We start from the raw sequence: 24,943 nt of genomic DNA, 5'->3' as shown, positions 1-24,943 counted from the left end.
CATGAAATACCATTTATTTTGCATCTTATACCCCGAACAGATTAGAGCTACTCCTGACTTCTCCTGGGCTTTTACTAGCCTACAAGCAAAAGGAAACGCAGGAATGCAGAAAGGAAAGCATTTGCAGGCTTCCTGCAAAGAAGTAGACAGCACTGTCAGGAAAAAGAGATGTGCACTTCTTTAGCAGCTCCAGCTATGAAATCGCACGACGTTTGACATTACCCCCTCTGCTGGCAACACCGCGAAAACAGAGCGGTAACAGAGCTCCCTTTATCACTCGGGGTTCAGGAGGTGGCACCAAGAGGATAAGCTAAATATTCTTCGAGCAGGGGCTTGGTTTTCCCCTCTGTACATATGGAAATAGCACACAGCTCATCAGGACTTCAGCCTTTTAGAAAACTCACCTGCCAGACTTCAGACAGGACATACAAAAACGATCCTGGGGAAAATAAAAGGCCAGATTGCCCTTACTCCTCGTGAAAGAAAGAAATACACCTCTACCAAATTGCTGAGGTATTAAGACAGTCATTTGAGACTTCAGCCTGAGAGGGACTCCTCATGGTGCAACAAATCCCATAGAGGGCTTAAATGTTTGCAAGTCCCCGGTTTGGTTCCACTTACAAAGTAAACCAACAGTAACGTAATATACAGTACAAAAAGCAACATTTCCCAAGTGTGGATTCACAACTGAGTATTCCACCCCACATTTAATCAAAAAGGTTAAAATATAGTTACTTTTTAAATTGAGTGCAATAGCATAATATTGGCTGCTTGAGGATCCAAACCAAAATTGTATTTCCTTCTGATTTAATAGAAGCATAGTCACACTTCAACACAAATGTGTGTCTCGTTGAGATCTACCTTGATTTAGAAGGTGAAATGGGTTGAAAATTACAATAAGCGGTTTAAAAGAAAGGTATAGTGGCCTAGTTTCAGATTATTGATGATGTTACAAAGCATTTACTGTTGTTCAATTTTTCTCTCGCCTTGGAGCAGCTCTTCAGCAACGATCCGGTTCCAACTACAGTGCAATCATGACACCTGGTGGCCAATGAAGAGGGGATAAATTACTTCCCTCTCTCAAGGGGATTTTTTCGAAACTAAGCACTTGTGAACTGGCTGTTTATACCTACTTTTTGTATAACCACTGACAGAGGTGATAGTAATGATCTGTTACAAGAAAGGTGAGACCAAAATACCTAGCATGGAATTACTTTGGAACAGAAATCAAGTCCTTTTATCAGGACAGGGAGGAAAATACTATGAAAGTGAAGAATTCCCAGGGAAGAGCTGCAAAGAGTCTTCATCACTGACAAAAAACCTTAGGAGTAAATGGTCATTAAGCATCTTTCTGTGTCCACATTACACAGAATATTTTGAATAATGCTAGGATAGTCAACGCGGTAGCTCTCAAACTTCACCGAAAATTTTATTTGCTTCGATTAATGCAGATGGGAATAAAAAGGCCAGACTCTTCTAAGTTTTATGCCACGAAGGAGTAGAATAAATGGCCTAGTGGCCAGCACTATGCAAGAGACCACTTCTCCAAAGCGTAATTATTAATCAGAAGTAGTAATGCAGGGACACGTCTGTCAAATCTGTGTTTAGACAGGCAATTGTCTTAAGAAGCAAAAATAAATTTGGAAAGTTGATGAGAACTGTAGAAATTGCAGACTGAAGTGTGACACTTACCAAAAAACTCTGCCTCATATATTTATTAAAAATTGCACCACATAAATAATAATTTCCTCTATAGTTACCTTTGCACCTCCCACTCCCCCCATTAAATTTGCACTTTTCGTGAGAGAATTTTTTGAAACAACATCCATGAGAAGCATAACTAAATAGCTCACAGTAAGAATTATGGGTCTTATACACAAAGGTTTCAGTAGGTGTGGTACAGAACACATTCAGCCACTGCTAAGTGGAGAAATTGTAATCATCCAAGACAAACAGACTGTACACATATACAATTCCAAGGTCGTTTCTTGCAAAACAAATGTCCAAACAGTATGTGCACCACAGTACCCCCCATAAAATAAGAACTAATCAAGTTCTTATTTAAATTCCTTACCTTGTACTGAAATAATTTGTTTAGCATACCAATTGACTTGAAAAGCAACAAAATAAAAATAGGTTGTTTCTGTCCTGGAACATTCCCAGAGATAAAATTGTCTGTGTTTCTAAGTTACACCTTCATAGCAACACTAATCTCAAGTTTCAGAAGGAAACAGAAAGGATGAAAAACAGTAAGATACAATAAACTGGGTGTACACATTGATTTCATAGGGAAATGAGACTTATGTTGTTTGTCTTTTTAGCTCCATGACTCTAAACTGCTCCAGCAAATTTTAAATTAATTTGGTATTTTCAACTAAATTTGAGAGGGCAGTAGGAGTTTCATGGGTCCAAAAAAAAGGGAAGAGGTGGGGCAGAGAGAGAGGCAGACCAGAAGGAAAGTCAGGCAGATTTCCTTGTCATTTTTTTTCGATTTGGCAAAAGCTGGCTAACCAGTATTTGTAATAGCAACCTAATATTCCTGTGTCTTCCAGAAAGGCATTAGTGATGAAGTCAGAAGGCAAAGACCATATATCCGTGAGAGATTGGGCTGTCTCAGCCCCAGTGTTTATAAACAGTAAGCTGTCTATTCTTTCATTTTTGGTATAATATAGTTCCATATTTCACTTAAATACTTCTTCGGGGTTTTTTTGGATTATTGTAATGAAAGCATCTAATGTAGTATGCAAAAAAAAAAAAAAACCAACCTGATTGAAAGGTCTATAAGTAATATAAAACCTTTACATGATATCTGACCTTTCTGTATAGCTCTTAAAGAAAACTAAAGATAATGTACAAACAACGTAGCTGAATTCTGAAGGTACTATGGCAAATCTTCAGTTAATAAATTTTTTTGTAGCTTCACCGAAATTAGCGTAACTAATTAAACTAGGTGAGAATCTTGCATTGTTTGTATGAACTCTATACAAGAGTTAAGTACACTACAGTAAGTTATGGACCAACTCTATCCTCCAGTCCAAAGCAAATTAAAGGCTTCACTTATGTAATAATTTTTTAAAAATAAAGGACAAGCTCTGAAATTGATCTCTTTGATTTAAAATTCCATCATTGTCTGAATTCAGCATAGAGCCAAAGTGTAGCTAGCTACAGTTAAAAGAAAGTGAGAGAATTGTTCCATTGTTTTACATGTTTCTTTGCCTATTTTCAACATGTGAAGACTACCAGGACACGTGTAAGCAGCATAAGCCACTAGATTATGGCCTTTATTTTCACATACAAATCAGCCTGTGGAAAAATTTAAGATATCAGAATTTTATTATTTGATTACTGAGTCCAAAAGCCTCTCATCTTACTTTTCATTATGATAACTATAAAGAGAGAAAAAAGAAGGTAGGGTTCTGGGAAGCTGGGTTTGCAATATCTAACAACAGGATGGGAAAAGAAATCAGTATTCCACTACTGGGAATGACGTGCTGTATGAAGAACTTGGGTAATACATTAGATACTGTAAACCCATGGAAATCGTGCTACCAATTTACACAAATTATGATGGACAGACATTACAGAGTTTTAACTTTCTGGATTTAACTCTTCAGTGTCCTAAAATACACTTAGATTTGATCATTTAAAACTGTGTACAAATAGAAGTAGTAACTTTTGGCTGGTTCAATGGAAAATTTACAAGTCTGGCTTTTCTCTACATGTCATGCAAATAGCTTAAGAAGTCAAGAACACTCTTCAACAAGAAAAAAATAATAAATGAAAACCCTCTTAGAGTATGGCACCACTTCCTAGTAAATCACTAGCAAATGACCAGCAATTTGATTTGTACAGTTCTACAGGTAATGGAATTCATTTACAGAAAAATAAAATACTAAAAAAGCACTAAAAGCCACCCCATCCACTTTACTCCAACTTTCAACTCATAAAACTATGCTTATTGGTCAAAAACGTATCTTGCATACCACTAAAGTATTTTTTCACAACTGTACATTTATGTCTTTTCAACACAAGAAATGTAGTGTTTCTTGATGACAAAAACACTGACTCATGCTTACAGCAGGCTACAGAATTTTGATCACTGTTTAGTAGTTTTTTTATTACTTCCATAGTAAAGCTGCACACAGCAAGATAAATTATCAAATAGCTAGTAAAAGTACTCAAAAGCATAAAATGTCTGATAACATATGCTTATATAGATTCTTTCTAATTACATAGCTTTTGCTTTAATATGAAAATAGAACTCTACAGAAGGGTCTGCATTAATTTATGATGAAACTTAAGTTTTAAATTTAGAAAGAATGAAATGTAGACACTGAAAAAAAAACTACACTATCTGTCACAAATGAAAAATCTGTACTGAAAATGACTATCAGTTACCTGCTATATTGATTCCTTGAGAGCATTTGCTGCTCTTTGCTTAGAGTAATTCTGTGGAAATAACGCAATACAGCCTGAAAAAGATTTGTTGCCGGATGGCAGGGAAGCTACATAATATTGTTGTTACTCAGTCATACATAGAGAATTAGGGAATTAGTACTTACAGTCATCCAAACGTATGGAAAGTTATCTTCAATGCAGATATTTATTTGGTAATTTGATAAATAAGATTTCACAGGAATTTTAGATCTTCTGCTAAATGTACTGTTTTGTCACATATTTCACTATGGAGATTCTCAGTCTGATTGTTTTTTGTGAAAATAAAATACCATAGAGCAACTACCACAGGCTGTAGCAGCATACAGGTAAAATAAATATATTAGTTATTATTTTACCTCAATATATGAAAAGGACTTCAGAAAAAAATTAAATACAAATGTTTTCTCTCACATAAGAGAAAAGCATTTGAAACATATGCTGATCCATGTGCTGAAAATTAGCTCAAACACAGGACAGCAGGTGGCACTGGCAACATGCCAGTGTTAAAACAGCTGTGTTGAACTGGTATAAACTGATCATACTACATCTGTCTTATTTTTAATGTGAAGTTATAAATACACTGAATATAAGCTCTTCTTTCCTAATGCCTTATCCTTTGGTGTAAGTGTTCTCTTTGATATAGCTACTTAGTATAGTTTATTAAGGTAGTCACAGAGACAGAAGAACTATCTTCACAAGGATGTATCATGACAGGACAAGAGCCAACGGGCAATAATTTCTGCAGAAGAAACTCCATCTGCACATAGGAAAAAACACTTTCCCTTGAGAACAATTAACATAGGAGAGGCAGGAGAGGTTGCCCGCAGAACTGGTGGAATCCCTGGAATTATTCAAGGCTGGGTTTGACAGGGCCCTGTATATCTTAATCTACGGCCCTGCATTAAATAAGAGGTCGGACCAGATGATCTCCAGAAGTTCCTTCCAACTTAGGTTGTTCTATGACTCAGTATGGTTAGACCACACAACACAGCACCATGCTGAGGACCCTAAACACTGCTCCAAGACAGCTGTAACATATACACGGGCAGTAAAACATTCTTAACAGATAGTAATGCAGCTAGGAATTAACAACATGCTGTTAACAGCACAAACTAACCAGCTTTTTGCAGCTTCCAGCTCCAGAGATGGCTCCTTTGGTGTTGCTTCAAAAAGTGCTAATGTACCTACGACTTCAGAGATGCAGCTTCTGTTCTTTGCATGTCATTCAGCCATAGTACAGAAAAGCAAAGCCATTCTTTATACAGGCCACAAAGAAACCAACCTGAGGGCCACAGTTGACATGCAAGCTGAAACTTCGTACTCTTACGTTAATACTTACATTCTCTAAACCAAGGAGGACCAAGAGCGGGATTGTTGTCATTCCTCCTTGGATCCACTCTTCTAGAGAAACAGTGCCATCATGATCATAATCAATTTCTTCCATCATTTCATGGAGGATCTACACAGTTTAATGAAAAATCTCATAAATCCAATATTCTAAGATAGCAGCTTCTTGTTAGAAGATATGCAGATCTGCAATTCCCTCATCCACATGCAAAAACTAAGGAAATTATTTGTATGGCTCTTGTATTAGAATGACTATTGTCAGGTCAGAAAATGAAGTGTCATGTTCCTATTCACATTTTATTATCACCTAAAGCTCCCAAATCAAGCTGTGTCCTCTTGTGTTCTCACCATGTACAATACAAATAAGGAGTAGCTACTTTTAAGAACTTTCCAGAGACAAACCAGTCATGTTATAAATGTTAATTACTACATGGACTGAAGAAAAGCCATAAACTGTAGCAAGAATGTTTCACTGAATAGAAAGACTAGTGAAAGTACTGACAGTGTCATAGTGGAGCACAGACTATTATTATTCTATCTTACGAACACACAGAACCACATATTGACATGAAGTATCACAAAACGATTAAATGCCATCTCTAGCAACATAAAAAAATTGTGAAAAATAGATGCTTACCGGATTCAATTCGGTAACATCCCATTCAAGGTATTCTGCAACATGCATCATTTGAGCAATGATGTTTTCCAGCTCCTGCAGATGAAAGAAAAAGAACGATAATATTTAATGCAATATTATAAAGACAAATTCTACTGCAAGCACCTTATAATTCAAATACATTGCATTCAGTGACACTGTTTCATCAATGTTCCTAAGGAAATGTCCATTACAGTGGAAGCAGTTGACTCTTAGGTTAATCTGCTTCACTAGGAAAACGATCAGACATGGGCTGCAAAGCATGAAGGGAGGTGACATACAGTCCCACAACCAAAGGACAGTCTCTAGTTTGAAAGTAGCAATAGATTTTTCCATCTTAGTTGATCATTCAGGCATTGGTTTCATGATCTGAAGTCCACCCTGTGATATAATGATGCAAGGTCGTTTAAATTTCAGACTCTAACAGATTATTTTTTTGACAACAATTGTATATTCACAACTTTCTAATGGAAATAAGACATGAAGTGGACAGTACAAACGAATACAGAGATATTTTCTTACCATTAGTCTTGTAACTTTGCTTGATCGCTAGTGCTTTTGCATATTCAATTTGTTTTGTAAACATGCTCAAATGCTTATCTAGAACCATTCTGAATTTTCATGTGTATTTATTACGCACTAGTTCTCTAATGAATATTTTGTATTGCCTAATACTATGATACAGTATTTACTTGATAACTCTACAGCTTCCCTATTCCCCTGTGACTTATGGGAATCACCTCCTCTTCTTTACCAATTCACTGTATGTAATCTTACTTCAGGGAGATACAAAAGGAAGGGGAAAAAAAGAAAAAAAAAAAGCTGCTAATAAAATGCTTTTTTCTGTTAAATAACAGAAAAAAAAATAGTTTCCATTTTTAAATGATTGTTGTATCTCTGATATTCCTTCCAATATTTCATTGGGCTACTCCTTAAAACTTTGTCTTTAATGTTGTTCCTCCACTCTTAATAACAACGTGGAAGTTCTGACATCTCTCCATTGAACTTCAGTGTGTGACTGTCACACTTTCCCTTTTTAATGCAAACTTTACGAATTGTGCTTTCATACATATATCCCAGCAGCATACTAGAATTCTAGAAAACATATTAAGGTATCCCCTACAGTAACATGTTTAAAAATCAGAAGACTATAGAATAAGACTCCATGATAGCAGTGTCAGCATTTGAAAATTTATATGGTTGCACAAGCAGAAACTTAATGGAAAACTCAAGAATTACTTCCAAAGAGGGTGACTTTTGATCAACTACAGTTTATCCCGCTTCTATTAATTCAGGATCAATATAAACTCGATTTGGATTGATGTAGTTTTGTATAGGTATGCCATTATGATGCACTCTTACAAGTAAGTATCATTACCGAACTATCGAGGTATCCATTCCCATCTGTATCATATAAGCGAAACATAACTAAAAAGGAAAGAAAGAGAGAAGAAAAATCAGTTAAAAATCATAGTAACAACATTATTTTACTAAGGAAAATACCAAAAACACCCAAAAAAAACCCCAAACAAAACACAAACCAACCAAACCTGTGTCTTTGGACAGGTAACATTTATCTGAAAGGATGTTGTAGCAAGGCAGGTGTTTGGTCTCTTCTCCCAAGTAATAAGTGACAGGACAAGACAAAATGGCCCTAAGTTTCACCAGGGGAGGTTTAGACCAGAGATTAGGAAAAATTACTTCACCAAAAGGGTTGTCAATCACCGGAACAGGCTGCCCATGGAAGCGGTTGAGCCACCATCCCTGAAGGTATTTAAAAGATGGGTAGATGTAGTGCTTAGGGACATGGTTTAGTGGTAGATTTGGCAGTGCTACGTCTACAGTTGGACTTGATGATCTTAAAAGGTCCTTTCCAAACTAAATGAATCTGTGATTCTATGACATACGACTTGTTCAACAGTCAATAATCCCACTACATTGAATTCACAGCAAATACTGTTACAGCCTAATAATTCTGCAAAGCAAAGCTTATCATAGTTTTCAGGAAACAATATAATAAGTAGTGAGAGGAAATTCTTAGCAATTAGAAAGTAAATTTCCAAAATAATTTGATTATTTTTGACTAACAGTAAAACATATTTAACTGCTATATGGGTTGATTTGCTTCCCTTATATCCCCCATCTTATTCCCAAGTTGATCACCTAGCTGTGGGGAGAAAAGATAAGCACTATGCGTCTCTACTACTTCAGCAATTTTTGGCACTATTTCACACCACTCTTAAGAGCTGTAATATAAGATTAAAGATATTTACTGTAGTACCTTGTTTCAAGCTCCAAAGGTCTATTATTTGTCAGTTATAGGCTAAGAAAACCTATAAAAATAACTTTCTTTGCCTGTGAATTGCATAGCATGAATGTTTCAGTGTAAAACAACTGTTAATGCTAAAAGCCACCAGCGATTAGTACTGCCCCTGCTAGGAGCATTCTACCAAAACTGCTCAGAACAAGACAGCTGATATTATCTGGCAAAGGTACCATTAAGCAGTCACAGTTTCCATAGGGATGAATCACTGAATCACTCAGTAATAAAGCCCAAACCATTTGGTTCTCCTTCCTCCTCCTCTTTGATTGTAATGCACTGCTTGAAAGAATGTTCTACAGCTATCGTGAAAACAAGTTATAGCATCTCCCTGATCTCTACCCACTCCAGAGAACTAGTGCTTACAATTTTTTTTTTCCTTTAGTGTGAATCAGTAGTTCTAATCATTTTAAAACAGACATTAACATAATTATAACTGTTTCACCTCTGTAGCAAACAACGTCTCTCTAATTACATATGTATTGGGTAGTGAAAAGGCTCAATCTGTGCTCTCGGCTAGACTCTGAAAAACTACGCCACTGGTGTGGCATGCAATCTCTTTTGTATTCACACTCTACTAAATATTCATGTTCTTGCTGATTTATGCACTCTAAGAGAAAAAAAAACAACAACCCAAACCAGTTAAAAACAACTGAACAAAAGCTGTGACTACAGAGCCCAAATTAATCTTATATATTTATTTTCTCATTCCATATTCTGGAATCCTCAATGTAAGGATATGGAGCTGTTGGAGCAGGTCCAGAGGAGGGCTACAAAGATGATCGGAGGGCTGGAGCACCTTCCCTACGAGGACAGGCTGAAGGACTTGGGCTTGTTCAGCCTGGAGAAGGTTCAGAGGAGATCTTATAGCGACCTTTCAGTACCTGAAGGGGGCCTATAGGAAAGCTGGAGAGGGACTATTTACAAAGGCTTGTGGGGATAGGACTAAGGGGAATGGGTACAAACTGGAGAGGGGCATATTTAGACTGGACATTAGGAAGAATTTCTTCACCATGAGAGTGGTGAGACATTGGCACAGGTTGCCCAGGGAAGTTGTGGATGCCCCATCCCTGGAGGTGTTCAAGGCCAGGTTGGATGGGCCTTGGGCAGCCTGATCTAGTGGGACGTGTCCCTGGCCATGGCAGGGGAGTTGGAACTGGATGATCTTTAAGGTCTCTTCCAACTCTAACTATTCTATGACACTATGACAGTACTGACTGGCCACTCGATTTCTATTACTAGGCTGTATACCTTTTGTAAATAATTAAAATGTATTAAAAGAATTACCAAGATGTGATCAGTTGCTGCACTGCTATACTTTCATCTGCAGCCTCTGGACTTCTAATCTTGCATATGACAAAAGGTGACATCCCAGAAATTCCAAAAAGTTTAAAATAATGGCCTTTCGAGAAGAAAGTGGGGAATTTATTCTCAAAAACACACACAAAAACAATTGCTGAATGCACTTTCTCTTTTCACTAAGGTAAATACTTTGAAAACTCTAAGGCTTGTCACTCCCCATAGAAGTCTGAATGTCCAAGAACTGCATAGCATCTCAAAAAGACAGACTGTAACTAATTATATTACTGCAAAAATACAAAAGAACTATGCGGCATTCTTGATGCTTCCATTGGTATGAAAAGGACAGAAACAGAATAATTGAGAGAAGGTCTGGATAACAGAAACTGGTATAGAACCCAATAGCTCATAATCCTTGGGAGTTTCTGTTCCAAGTAGTGAAGTTTGAGCACTTGTGAACACATGCTTGTAAAGCTATGGCACCCATGGAAGCCATGTGCTTCCTCCACGCCATTTATTATTATTACATTACTACTAAATCATAAAGATCATTCACGGTCTTTTGCCTATGCAGACCTTGTTGCAGAGAGTTCATGGAATATTCCCTACATTAAAATCATCATTTGCTACTCTCCCCTTTTCATTGTACCGATTCCTGGCCCCCAGGGAGGCAAATGACCTCCATTTCATGCTATGGTTTCAACATTGTGAGCTTCAGATGTCTGACAAGGCTTGCATAGCTTGCTACAATGCAACAGTTATTATATTTCAAGTTGAATTCAATCCTAGGATCTTAGTTCTCCTTTGCTTGTGTTCTGTATGCATATTCACCCATATACCCTTATATTCTAGTTCTGTGACACCAAACTGGTATTGCCAAATTTGGGGATGTCTCCTTATAGTATCTCCTGAGGCAAAGCTGTCAGTGATCTCAAGAGTGCGAAGTCGTCATTGTAAGAACAGACTAGAATATTTCAGTTGGAAGGGACCTACAACAATCATCTAATCCAATAGCCTGACCACTTCAGGGCTGACCAAAAGTTAAAGCATTGTCCATTTTGCATTTGTTTGCATCTCCTATCATATTGAGTATTTACTTTCCTTAAAATATTAGAATCTGACACATTAGTTCTTTTACAGAGAAACCAGCTATGTATATCAAAGTATATTTTGTGTCAGTAAGGAGTGTGATTGGACTGACTGTTTATCTATCTGGAAAATTTGCTTCTAAAATTCCATAATAGGGAAACACACAATTTCCTTCTTCTCTTCTCCAAATATCAACTCAAACTCTTAGTTGTGCCTGAACAGGTAGAGGTGTTTGGCTTTAATAAATTGAGACCCTAATTAAAAAAAAAAAAAAAAAAATCAAGTAATTTCCAACCTCCAGTGTCAAACATTCATTCCCAACATTGGTGAAGACTTGAATCATTTTTTGCTTTTTCAAGACTTATATTACACATTCTATGGCCTTTACTGACAACTATTCTTTCTTTGCATTAGCTTGTTTTCTAAAGATTATTCACCGCTTCTATATATTTCTAAGCATCTCTAGTATATTTTATTTGCTTTTCACAGCTCTGATATTAGTCAACAGACAATAGTACAGAAAGGATTATTTTAAGTGCATGATGTATGAACCTCACTGCCCATCTTGGCATGTGCTAGAAAGAAAGAATCCAGTTCAAATGTCATTAAATTAGTATATTATAGAGAATAAAAGATCATTCCTTTAATGGTCACCTAGAATTATATTTTTGTAATGCAGCTACTAAAAACTGAGTCTTAAACTCAGAAAATTTAGAGACAATTTTTGATTACTTTGTTATTTCCCTAAAAAGAAATTTAAAAAATAAAATCAACTTTAAAAATAACATACATTCTAGCTTGTCTTCAGGTCTTCCTCTTTCTAGCAGTGACAAATAGCAAACAATATCTTTCAGCTGGATCGCATCTGGTAAATGTAAGTTGGCAGGAGTAGGAGGTCGGGATGTAGAGGTACCTTTGTTAAGTCTCAGACCTGGAAATAACACACAGACTTTGTTACTCCTAATATATGACATAAGCAGAAAAAAAAAACCAAACCACAAAACACCAAACAGAACTCTTACATAAATCTTTATCTGAATTTTGGATTAATTTAAATATAAATGTTAAGTTTTAAGCAACTCACATTCACAGTTTATACAGCAAAGGCACAATTAAAAAGATAGTGAGATTTTAAAATAATATATGAATAAAGCAAATAATTGCCAAACCCCCCCAAAGTTATGGGAATGGCACTACTCCTTTATTTCAGTTCTGCTGATGACATTTGACTACTAAACAACTTGGTGAAAATATTGACTCTACTACATAGCATGTTAATTTAAGTATTGGCACAACCCCTGCCAAATGGTGATCCAATCCCCTGTGCTTGAAGCAGCTTTGTGTAACTTATAGGTTGACACTAACTACACCAATTGAAGTTGGGTTCGTGTCAAAGAAAACCCTGATGGTAACGAAAACCACATATTTAAAACATGGACCCCTTGGCCACAGAATACTATGAAAATCAATACAGAATTTAAATAGTAGTCATAACAACTGGTCAAGCATTGTGATCTAGAATAATTCCACTGCATCACCTGGAAAACAAGTTTCAACAGTGTAAAACTTTTTATTTCAAGAGAACATTAATATGACCAGTCCTGATGATATTACTGAAATCTGGAGAAACAAACAGAGGAAAAAAGGAGAAGGACCAGAGTACACAGAGAAAGCAATAATAAAACTTCCTTTACAAGTTTTTATATTTCCCACTGATCTTCGTGATGTTAAACATGAATCTCTACAAAATGATTTACTGTCCTTACATATCTCCCATAATTAATTCATAACAGATTTGTCATTGCATGCATAAACTACACACAATTTCTCACATCCATTTGTCTTGGGCAAGTTAATTACTGTAGCAAGTGGAAACTGAATTCTTGTGGGTTCCCCTTTTTATCTTAAAAAACTTCATTACAGTCTGAAGACAATTTCAAAGCTCTGCTGAGGTACATACATTGTGGGGGGGAGGGAATAAATTTTAGTAAATGAGAGCAAATTGGTATCCAGAAAATACATCTTTGAATCGACTTTATGTCTGTGGTTTCAGGCAGATAATAAACACTGAAAGTAAATATTTAATTTAATAAAAAGATTTTACAGGGCAATGACCAGATTTCAGTGACATGCAAGCTCTACTAAATGAGCTTGCATGTCAGTAAGGGCCTTTAAAATTAAGACAGTATAGAATATTAATCAATGAAGAAGCCAGATATAACCACCAGATACAGTCACACAATTCACACAAACAGTTCACATCCCAGTCTTATGTGAATTGTATGCACAGAATAAAAGGTATTATAAAACTTGGGCTAACAAATCTCAAAAGTATACAGTCCTGAATTCCACTGAAATCCAATTGAAAAGACATATAAATTTTGAGGTACCTATCAGCTACAAGGTACAGGTTAAAATATTACTTCTTAATCAGAGGTGGGAGAGGAGTGGCTGCAACATGCCAACTCACCTGGCATTTGTTTCCATCTTTCTTCACTCCCCTTAACTGAAAATACAATTAATAAACAGACATGAGTGGACAAAGAGACACTAAGTAAAAAAAACATACCAAGACATACCAAGGGAGATTTATGAACCCAGCTATGTTCCTTGTGATTCTCTTGCATAACTTTCTATATTCCAGAAGATTGTTAAATGTTTCTGACAAATTTAATTCTCAGTATGGTCAGGTTTTCCACGATTCACAACATTTCAATATTTCTAAAGATCTTGAAATGAAGGCTTCCATAATTTTCATTTGCACATGAAAATGCACCAATGCACACTTCTTCACTCAAATGCTACAACTTACCAAAATGTAACATCTAGTTTAACTCTCACACAATTGGATTACAATATGAATAGCATATTTTCAGACACAACTAACCAATAACTCTTTCATCATTTAGACATGCCCTTAGAGATTCTGTTGCAAAGCAGCCTGAAGGGCAAGGGACTGAATCACTGGTCTAAGTGACTTGCCCAAACCTGTGAGTAAGTCATTATCAGAGCTGTAATTAGCCACAGAAAGTTTTGAATACTCCACACAGCTGATCACACCGTAGCCTCCTAAGACTAGTGCTCTGCACATGGAACCAGCCTAGAAAACTAACAAACGCCCAAGAAGAGGGAAATGTACTGTCTATGTGGCAGATACCTGTGGAAGGAGACGTGTCCATGGAAGTTCTGATTAGAAAGGACAGAAAAAGATATCTGAAGAATGCAATTCAAATGTAAATAAATATATGAAGAATCACCTTGTTGATGTGGTAAGCAAGCTTTGCTAGCAGAAAAAAGTTTTTTCAGTTAAGTCTAGCTGTAGTTAATGACCATTATAACATGTATACCCCATACAGATAATAGAAAACAATGATGTAATATGGTGGGCTTGGTTGTTTGTTTAGTTTGTTTGTTTGGTGTTTTTTGCCAATAAATACAAAGCTAAGAAGTAGAAACAACAGGTATTGTAAACTTAAATAAGCAAAAATAACTGAAACTCATCTATTTAACATAGCTGAGGATGGCATTCACTAGAAACAAAACCCAGAACAGCCTCAATGGGTGATAGCTGAAAGCCTATAATGAATACTGTACACTGAGGCATCTATGGAAATCTAGTGCTTGGTATCTGCAAGAAGAGCTAAAATTTCAGCTAGTAGCACTTGTACCAAATTCACAACTTCTGGATGAGTTGCAATTTGAAGACACGTAACATTCAGATAGAGAATTCTAGTGATTAAATATCCATCAAACCATTTGGTAACTTGCTTTAAGTGCTTAATTATCTCAGCTCTTTAAAACACGTGATTTATTTCCTGAAACTAGTCTATCTTCTGCTAGTCTTCTGCTTTTTACTGGATTTTGATAAGTATTCCCAAATTGCTAAAGTGCCAAACCAAAATTTTCAAGGTAGGAAGGTAACCTTAATTATCTTCTCTAAATATTCTTCAGAAGTTTTACAAAGTTTTGTAAGTTAAAAGTTTTCAGCAGTGTTTTGCATGGAAGTATTTTTACATGTTTTGTCCTCTGAACTCAATATCACTTTCAATTAAAAAAAAATCAGTTTAGATTAAAATTTCAAACTGAATTAAAGAACATTCTTACATTGGGAAAAGAGATAGTGCTAATAGGACATTTAAAATATCAGTAGCTGATAAGTATGTAGGTTTAACAACAGCAGCATCACACCCACGAAATTACAAGAAGTGGTAACTAGGCACAGAAACTGTAGAGCAACCTCCTGTATGATGCACTGAGGGTTCCTAAGTATTTATACTGTAGATTAGGCAGCGAGATCATGTAACCATAGCAGTCGGGTTAGCGTTAACATGACAAAGATTGTCCACTTGGTGTCTCAGCTGCATCATTATTGTGAATCAAAAAGATGAAACCATTTAATTTCCATTACTTTTCACAACATTTCTTGGTCTTGAATGAGTTTCTCCAATTTCACAAATATCAGAACAAAAGAGAAATATATATAGTTTAAAATCCCATTATTTATAGCTATTAGAAGTAAAACGTGGGGGATGGGGGGAAAACATTCAGCTCTTATATTACTGTGATCTCATTACTTACCTCCAGAAACGTGCTGGGGTTTGTTTTTTATTAATGGGCTGCAGTCAGAAATTTTGCTGCTAAATGATGTAAAAAGATGCTCAATGAAGTCATCTGGTAACTCTGCCTCCAGAAAAGTCTTCATGAACAGCTTGAACCCTTCTAAATCAATTGTCTAGAGTGGAGAGAAAAAAAAAAAAGTATTTTGACAGATAATATTCTGTTAGCAATAAACCTTAGACTCTGAAAATACAGATTTCTGAAGAGAAATCCTGTCACACCTATTTTTGAAAGTGACTGATTATTGAATTAAGTCTTACTTTGAAAACACACCGTATTGCTACAATAGTCCAGAGCCCAGAACAAAGTCAGAGCATTTGTATCAGGACCCCAACACTAAGTTCCATGCTCTTTAGCTTCTTGATTAGAATAAGCCTTGACAGCACATATAATACTGCAATCAAAAGCACCTACAGAGCTCACAGGGATGTACCTAGCAAGTCTTAGCTTTTCCTATAATTAGGCAGACAACAAGCAGGGGATTTTTGGATGCTTAATTCAGGGAACTGAAAGCCATTTATCTTTTCCTAGGTGCTAACATGTTTTGCTGGTATTTGTCAAAGAGAAACTAATCACTCTGTCTTAAATAGGTTCTAATAGTCAAATGAGAGTGCTGAGATGCACAGTATTACTAAATACAGAAAAAAGAAAAAGTTGTTGATTAGTAACATTTGTCATTTAATTTAATTTGGTTTTGGTTTTGCCAGCAAAGTAAGAGCTGATTAATGAAACTTCACGGATGATTTCTCCTGGTAAGACAGCACTGTGTGTCTTAAGTAATAAAATGAATCATAGAATCACAGAGTATCTTCAAGTTGAAAGGGACCCATACCGAGTCCAACCCCCTGCTCCTCACAGGACTGCCTAAAACTCTGACAGGCTTAGCGCCATGACTGCTTTTCTGGGGATCCTGTTCCAGTGGCCAACCATGCTCTCAGCGAAGAATCTTTTCCTCATGTCCACTCTGAACTTCCCCTGACGCAGACTCATCCCATTTCCTCGTGTCCTACCACTAGTCACCAGAGAGAGTAGATCAGCTCCCTGCCTTAACGAAGTTCTAGAGTTCAGTGAGGTCACAGAAATGTAAAGCATTATGATGCCATTTTATCCTGTTCATATAAAGCTGCTCAAGATAAAGGGGTCCCGAAACACATTGAGACGTCTTAATACAGTTTCAGTTTTATGGCAGAATTGACTGTGACATAACTGCATAGTTATCAATGATGTTACTCAGTTATTTATATGATTTTAAGACAGTTTATCGCTCATTAATCTGTAAAACACAGTGTTGCTCTCTTTATTTCTAGATCAAACAGGATAGCAACTGCTCAACATGAAATAAAAAGGGATATGGCCCAGTTTTACTACACTACACTTGATCTTGGCCAAAAGGCTGAGAAGGTGAGGCAGTGGAACAGGTTGCCCAAGGAACTTGTGGCTGCCCCATCCCTGGAGGTGTTCAAGGCCAGGTTGGAGGGGCCTTGGGCAGCCTGATCTGGTGGGAAGTGTCCCTGCCCATGGCAGAGGGGTTGACACTAGGTGATCTTTAAGGTCCTTTCCAAACTATTCTATGATCCTGCACCACAAAATTGACTTTGAGAAATTTCTTCATGCTTGAGGAAAATTCCATTTCTCCACAGAAAACACTAGTACAACTCCTTGAGTTCAGTATACAGATTTATAAAGGGTAAAGACTAACAAGAAATCACCTTGAAACCATGCCAGAAAAAGAAAATTTAAGCTAAATTTTCAAAGTGCCCCAGTGACTTTAGAATCTGAGTCACAGTCTAAATAATTATTATAATGACTTTAACACTTTGGAGACAGCATTTCCCCCCCCTTGCCTTTTCTTTTTTTTTTTTTTTTTTTTTAATATTCAAGATCTAGAAATTTTATGTCCACAGGAAATCAGATATTTTCAGTTAAGGCCAAGACATAACTGCCCCAGGTTAATGTTTTAAATGAATATTGCTGTCCTTACTTGGGACCAATCACACAGATTGCAAAATTTGACTGATCTTGTCCAACTCACTATTATTAGAAATGCAAACTTAGCAAAAGAGTATCAATGCGGAGCTTCTAATCCAGAAACTCCTCATTTGAGAATGAAGTTCACTGAAATAAATAAAACTTGTTACCTATTGAACATGAAAATAGCAGAGACTGAGAAAGAAATGTCTCCACAAGGCTCAAACTGGGCATAATATGGAAATAATTAACTTGGACATGGGCTAACTATCTTTGTCTCATCATATAGCTTCAGCCACTCTTCTACTTTTGTAAAAACATACCATTTCACTCATGCTATAAACTTTTTTCCTTAATAATAAATTCCCTGACATTTCATTCACTGTTTATAAACTACAAAACCACAATGGCAAAAGGATATATATCAGCATTCAAGTAAATTGGTTATTAGTTTACACTATATAAATGTATTTTTATCTGAAAGCATTACAAATACATTAATCACTAAATCAACTGACTGCAGCAATGTGATGTTGCTTTGTTAGACTGTTCATTAATGAAAGGTATCTCAGCTGTTTCACTAAATTACATACAAAGACGAATAACTAGTTGAAAAATGAAAACCAAAAAACAAATTATAATCCCATTTAAATTAAGGTTTATGGATGGGTATATAAAATATCTCTGGGTAACATAAAACTTTTTTTAATTACCTTGTCTACGGATTTTATGCATATACTGCAAAAAATATTCCTTGAGTTTACATCTACCTTAGATTTTTTAAATTGCTGCCCAAGTGACACTGGTCCACCAAGCAGCCAGCAATACTAAACACCTAATGCTACATTTTTTCCCTCTACAGGTTCATAATTATGCTTGGGTAGAGACATGGATTAATAAATAATGTTAAAATCGTGTGTTTGTTTATTCTTGAAGACCCTCTCAAAAATGTGTCCAATTATCATTTATCCCATTGTCCTCCAAAGCAAATGCTCAAAATTGCCACATATTTTCTGGCCAGGAAAGACAATATATACCTAAGTAACACGATTTGGCTGCCATTTCCATTTATTACATTTGACACCCTGATTTCCACTGATTAAGTTGACCAGCAAAGCAAAAAAAAAAAGAAAGTGGGTGGTTGTTATACTATAAGTTGTCCTACAGTTATATTTCTCCAGCTGGAAATTCTTTATCCTCTCCTCTCACATGCTCTGTGACCTGGATTCCACCAGGGAAGCAACATTTATACAACCAGAGTTCAGACGTACAGCCAAAAGCTTTCAAATGATGCTGAAAGTTACAAGCTGGTAAGTGACTTGCATACATATGAGAAATGTCTAAATAGCCAAAAATGCAGATGCAAAACACGTGGTCCATCAAACAAACGTGCAACAACAGCCCTGCCTAAAGGAGATCTATGCATACAGCTCTGTGATTAGGCTCCTGCCTACATGAAAAAACTCACAAAATCCACAATTCTAATACTCTAGCTGAAAAACATTTTCAAGACTACCTAACATAATTAGCATTGGATAGAAATGAATTCTAGAGAAATTCAGGCATTTCTAGAAATTTATTTTTCTAAATGTATATACAGTAAAAAAACAAACTGAGCTAGACAGCTTAAGGTACTGGTAACCAAAAGGACAAGAAAAGGAAAGCAGAGGACATTAATCTTCCACTCTTAACATGGATCATGCTCATTCTGCTATGTAAATCATGATATCTTCCTTTTAAATGTCACTGCCATATCAGAATTTCTCAGATGAAAAGTCCTATAACTTTTGGTGTAGTCTGAAAATAACTTATTTCTGTTAATGAATTGGCAAGTATTGATTAAACAATTCAGATCAATAATGCTAGAATAATATATAAGTCATAATGCTGGATGTTATTTTCTTAAGCTTGCAGGCTAATTGCTTAATTTTCAACAGTTGCTTAGCTTCCACAAGCTTCTGTTGAATTTAAATGAACCCGAGAAAGAAGGGTTTTAGCATTTCAGAAGGCATTCTCTGTGATGTTTCCCAAGTGAGTGTGAGAGGATGTACCAAACTGACTACAATTAACCTGGCCCATGAATTAATTCCTTCATTTTCACAAGAGACTATCAGAGCATAGGGAGATTATGATCACAAGTTTAGCAATCTTGGGAAACTTTCCAACATAACAGGGAGACATATAAGGACGTGGCTGAGGCAGCCAATTTCAGAGGAACATGAAAGAATTTTAAACAATTTGACCTAAATTTTCTGAGGAGGTGGGGCAGGGAAGAATAAAAGTCTGTGCTGTTTTAGTTTTATTTCAAATAAAAAAAAACTACCAAATGCCTTGCCTGCAGGTCATAGAAAGGCAGGTGGTTTTATATGAAACATATAACTGGATTCTTCCTTTAACATGTTAAACAACTGACTCATCAAGTTTACTGGGGCTCCTTTTCTTATGTCTTACAAAAATAAACTTTTAAAAATAAGATGTTATAAATCTTTAAAATCTTCTGTGTTACTGGGTAATAAAATTTCATTTGGTAATGAAACATTCTGATATAAGACCAGAGAAGTACACGTTCAAAAACACCACGTTTCAGCTAATTTAAACTATAACATCCATATAAAATTATTTTACTACTATTTTTAGAAGCAGTTCTTACCATTATTATTTCCCATATATAGATTTTATCAATGTTGACAGCTACCTAAAATTGAAAATCAAGGTATATATCCACCTTAGAGAAAAGGAAAGGAGAAAGGACAGAAGGAAGAAGCAAAACTGCAGTTCTAACCTTTAAATTCTTTTTAGAAAATAAAATGTGTCAACCATTAAATATTTTTCAGATTTTCTGAACACAACCATGAAAGTAGACTCGCCATGACAATGCAGAAGAAAATTTAAAAAATGTATCTTTTCTATGTGATAAATTGTTAGGGAAAATTCGCAACATTTAATTAACCATCAAAAGTTTTCAAAATTAATCTCAGGACTAACTGCCAACAAGAATTTAATCCATATTCTTCTTCTTTAAGCTCCCCCCCATAAACAGATCCATACAATTAACTGAAAAAGAAGAAACAGAAAAAAGTTTATGAGTTCTAAGTAATTGATTGACCACAGAAAAAAGGATCTGCATTTGTCCCACTGCATCCAACTCAGTAACATGACCGATTTACAGCAAAACGCATCCAAAGGTGTTTTTTATGCCTTTACTCATTGTACCCTTCCATTAATACACTCTGATAAATCATGGCTTTTACTTCACAACACACTGCAGACTAAGAAACCTCTTATTTGATTTTACCACTGAAAAACCAAGCAGCTAATTACAGTCTAATGAGAATATGGGGCAGTTAAGAAAAGGAACGAAGATGCCTAAAGCTGGAGGTTGGTATTATTTTGATGCCCTTATTCATACTGGGATCTTGAAGAACCCTCTCAAGTGCTAATTCATAAAGCACTTATACTTGATAAACCCTCCAAGTTTTTTATTTTTGCTTCCTAAGGTGTCAGAGACTTATTTCTGATCATGAATAAAAATGTTACAGTCCACACCGTATTGAAGATTCCATCATTTGCCTCGTATCTGATACAATGAGGTTACATAAATCTGTGTTACCAGGTCTCACTATACATGTTCATGAAAAAACAAAAAACATCTAAAAACAAGGCACTGTGTACCGAGTGCAATGGAGACCACTATTTCTTTCTGAAAGCACAGAAAAACTGAGAGATTTTTCCACCTTTTGTAAAAAAAAAAATAATCTCCCGGTAAAGACACTCCCCAATGGGAGTTACCATGGCTGAACTCCCATGTTTGCCTGGGGAAATTCACACTTGGATCTCTTTCTCTAGAGAAGTACCCACATAACAGAAAAGAGCTGAAGATTCACCAATGGAAAAAGAGGTCTATATGTCTATGACAAAAAAAAAGATTAAATATTTACTTGTAAAAATGTTACTGGACAAATTGCTGAAGTAGTCCTTTGAATGGGAATGTGATCTGAGCATGTTTAAGAGATCAGCCTACTAAGGGAGGTGTATCAAAACAAATATCAAAATGTTTCAGATGTCAAGGCAGTATTTCTGGACACATGGAAGAATTTTGGTACGTAAGTAAATTTTTTAGAAAATAGCTGCGACAACTTTTTAATTTATTTTTTCAAATTGTCAGACCAGGGATGGGTACTAACGTCACTCAGAATAAAGGTAACACATTTGGGATCTAAGTTTATGTTAAAAGAAACGGGGAAAAAAAAAAATATTGCATATATATAAATAAATAAATATTCATGTACACACACTATTACATACAGTACTACTTATTAAACAAAGCAGCAATTAGAGATGTGCCTCTGGGATTTGTCAACTCACATGCTGCATATATTTTACAATTAAATTTTGGCAAATACGCATTAGTCCAAAACACTTAACAGATTTGGGGCTTTTTTATGTTAAAGTAATGAACAGATTACATACAAAAAATTCCATCAGTGCAAATAACTCACTGTTACTTTCTTATGTTTAAGAATAGCAGAAGCAGTTTTTCCAGCAGTGAAACAAGATAGGCTCATCTGTCTTATTTCCAGCTAGTATGAGAACATTCCTGTTGTGATGTATGACTACGCAAATATAGACAGATTTGCCTAGATCTTCAGTTTCAATCAAATTAATCTTGTTAAAGAACTCTGATCCAAACAATGTCTCACGGTAGAATTTTTTTCCGAATCTTATGACATCCTTCACTTTACAACTAAGCTACCAACAATAATAACTGGGATTTGCTCTGCCATCTCCCATTACTTTGAAGAAAATTCCTTACCTCAAGTAGCCGTTTAAGAATCATGATAAAACAGAAACAATTATGCCAATAATTATTAATATAATTAATAATACTTATAGTAATACTCTTGGAACAAGATACTAAAGAACTCAGTTACAATGTTTTATAGCTATTGTAAAATATAAGAATATAAAACTAAATCAACACCATCTATATAGATATACAAAGTGGTAGCTGCAAAAGCCATATAGCACCTATGTTGTCTAAACTAAAAATCTGGAGACAGACTATGACATTGATGTACGGACTGGAGTATGTGGGGAGGTAACATCTGAGACAGGCGGGCACAGAGGGAAACAGCAGTGACTATCTATTCTTCTCCCAAACTTGTTAGCACCTCCATCTCCACTCCTTAATTCTTTTCCTTCATTCTGACAGCAGCCAAGGAGGCATCACCAGGTGTGTACTGGGTGGGAAGAAAGGCTGGAAATTAGCTCCAGGTCCCCGGTTTGGACTCGAAAGATTTCAATCACACCTAAAGGCATTCTACTTGCGCAGACACCAAACATTATTAAGGAAAATGGTCATGAGGCAGACAAGAGGAAGGGGGGTTGAGCTATAAGGAATAATCTGCACTCAGAAGAACTGAGGTAAGATCTAAAATAAAGTCCCTCCAATAGAACATTGAACTCTCTCCCCCAGCTGCTAAAAGCTCCTGGGGAACTTCTCAACAGCTTTGTTCAAGCATTCCAAGATGTTTCCCTATTTTTCTACCACAATGTATTTTAAATTCTGTGGAAAATTCCTTAGTCTGGGCTCTTATTCGCCTTCTCCACCTCAGAAATTTGATCAATAATGTGTACTTTCAACATACCACCCAAAATCATATAACAGAACAGTAATGACACATAAAAGGACACATAAAAACAAATGACAATTACTGTACTACAAAAAAAAAAATTACTAAGGAATCTTGACTGCACAGAGTTTAAAGTTACAAAGAGATTAAAGTCCTGGCAACAGGCAAGAAAAATAAATTACAGTTTTCAGGATAAACTACATTTCTCAAGAGAGTTTCCTGGATGACACTGATCACACTGACTAAAGAATCCTCAGCTCTGAAGAAACAAAGACATTACCATTAGTTCTGGATTTTTATCGGTATGAAAGCTGTCACTTTATTCACAGTTAGCAAAGTACTCCAGAATTTTATCCTCATGTTACTGCACAGAATACTACAAAATTGTCAATAACGTGACCACTATATACCACAGTGCTGTCATGATTGGATGCACATTTCTTTGCCTCTACCCCTCGTATTTCAAGATGAGAAGCTTTTTATCTAACCAATACCACAAAAGAATGATATATTTTACTTCTCTTTCCACTCCACATCAACGGCATGAAGCAGAGCTCTTACTTCCCACTCTTCAGTTTCTTTCAAATCCCAGATTCCCAGAATATGTCAAACTCCAAGGAAAAGAAATGGAGTCAGTCTATACTTAATATGCTTAAAAAAACTCCAGTTACTAGAAGAAGAGTTCTGTTTCTTCTCAAGCACTCACTAATAAGTACATTACACTAATTTAGTACTAGCTCATAAAGGACAATTCTCTAATTTTCAGGAAAAAAAAGGAACTGAAGGACTGGTTTTCGAGTAGCAGCTATGACTCTGCTCGGCAAAGTAACAGAAAATTTCAGTTGTCTTCCAGTTTTGTATCACCACATATAGCCCAATATTCCAACTAAAAGCATGGGGTCCACTCCGGTCTCTGATCTTCTGATTATGGCTACAACAGGCTATGAAGGTGCCTTAAATACCTGATTCTGTCCAGACTGCGGAATGGGTTCTAACACCTTGTATTGTGAGAGAGAAAGAGGGTGAACTCCAGCTGCACTGCCAGGTTAGCAGGTTATAAAATCTGCCTTAAAAGATATGTCATGGGTAACTAAATGCAGGGGGTTATCTCTATGCATGAAGTCCAGTGTCTTTGCAGAAAGCAGAAACCTGTCCTTCCACAATCCAGAGCAAATGTACTACATTCTGCTCATCCTCCACTTCATATCGAATATGACTGATCTCAGGTGACTGGTCATATACAACAATGTTGCTTTCTACTTCCTTAAAATCGGTGATCTCACCAAATTTCCCACAATTTGTCTCTTTTGTAGTGAAAGCCTGCATTGGTAGGAACGGAGGAATGATGCACACGACACCCATAGGAATCACTAACGAGAACATACAGGACACTAAGCCAGCAATATGACAAACAGTCAGTAATTTTCACTGGCTTCTTCTTTCAGAATATGAAACATTCATACAGTTCTCAGATCCCTCATGCCAATTAAGTTTACCCCACCCCCTGTGGTAAGTGGAAGTTAATATTCCTGAAATCATGCATTTCAGGCTGCAGTGTCCCTAACTATGAATATGATT

At 36.1% G+C, this 24,943-nt stretch overlaps 1 protein-coding gene across 13 annotated transcripts in view; it reads right to left on the bottom strand.

Moving 5' to 3' along the window:
* DGKB (diacylglycerol kinase beta) overlaps nucleotides 1-24,943 on the bottom strand; it is a 475,249-nt gene that overhangs the window by 252,350 nt on the left and 197,956 nt on the right. For 12 of the 13 annotated variants that reach the window (XM_054059507.1, XM_054059504.1, XM_054059502.1 and 9 more), the window contains 6 exons: nucleotides 15,726-15,879; nucleotides 13,618-13,653; nucleotides 11,938-12,078; nucleotides 7,818-7,867; nucleotides 6,422-6,496; nucleotides 5,777-5,896 (listed from right to left, as the gene is read on the bottom strand). In XM_054059507.1, coding sequence (XP_053915482.1) covers nucleotides 5,777-5,896; nucleotides 6,422-6,496; nucleotides 7,818-7,867; nucleotides 11,938-12,078; nucleotides 13,618-13,653; nucleotides 15,726-15,879 — 576 coding nt within the window. Of the gene's footprint in view, nucleotides 1-5,776; nucleotides 5,897-6,421; nucleotides 6,497-7,817; nucleotides 7,868-11,937; nucleotides 12,079-13,617; nucleotides 13,656-15,725; nucleotides 15,880-24,943 lie in introns of all 13 variants that reach the window. The other variant, XM_054059512.1, reaches the window with a different exon arrangement.

The sequence above is a fragment of the Cuculus canorus genome, chromosome 2 (assembly GCF_017976375.1).
Source record: "Cuculus canorus isolate bCucCan1 chromosome 2, bCucCan1.pri, whole genome shotgun sequence".
Taxonomy (NCBI): domain Eukaryota; kingdom Metazoa; phylum Chordata; class Aves; order Cuculiformes; family Cuculidae; genus Cuculus; species Cuculus canorus.
Note: the sequence above shows the minus strand (reverse complement) of the source record. Positions and strands in the feature narration are given on the sequence as shown.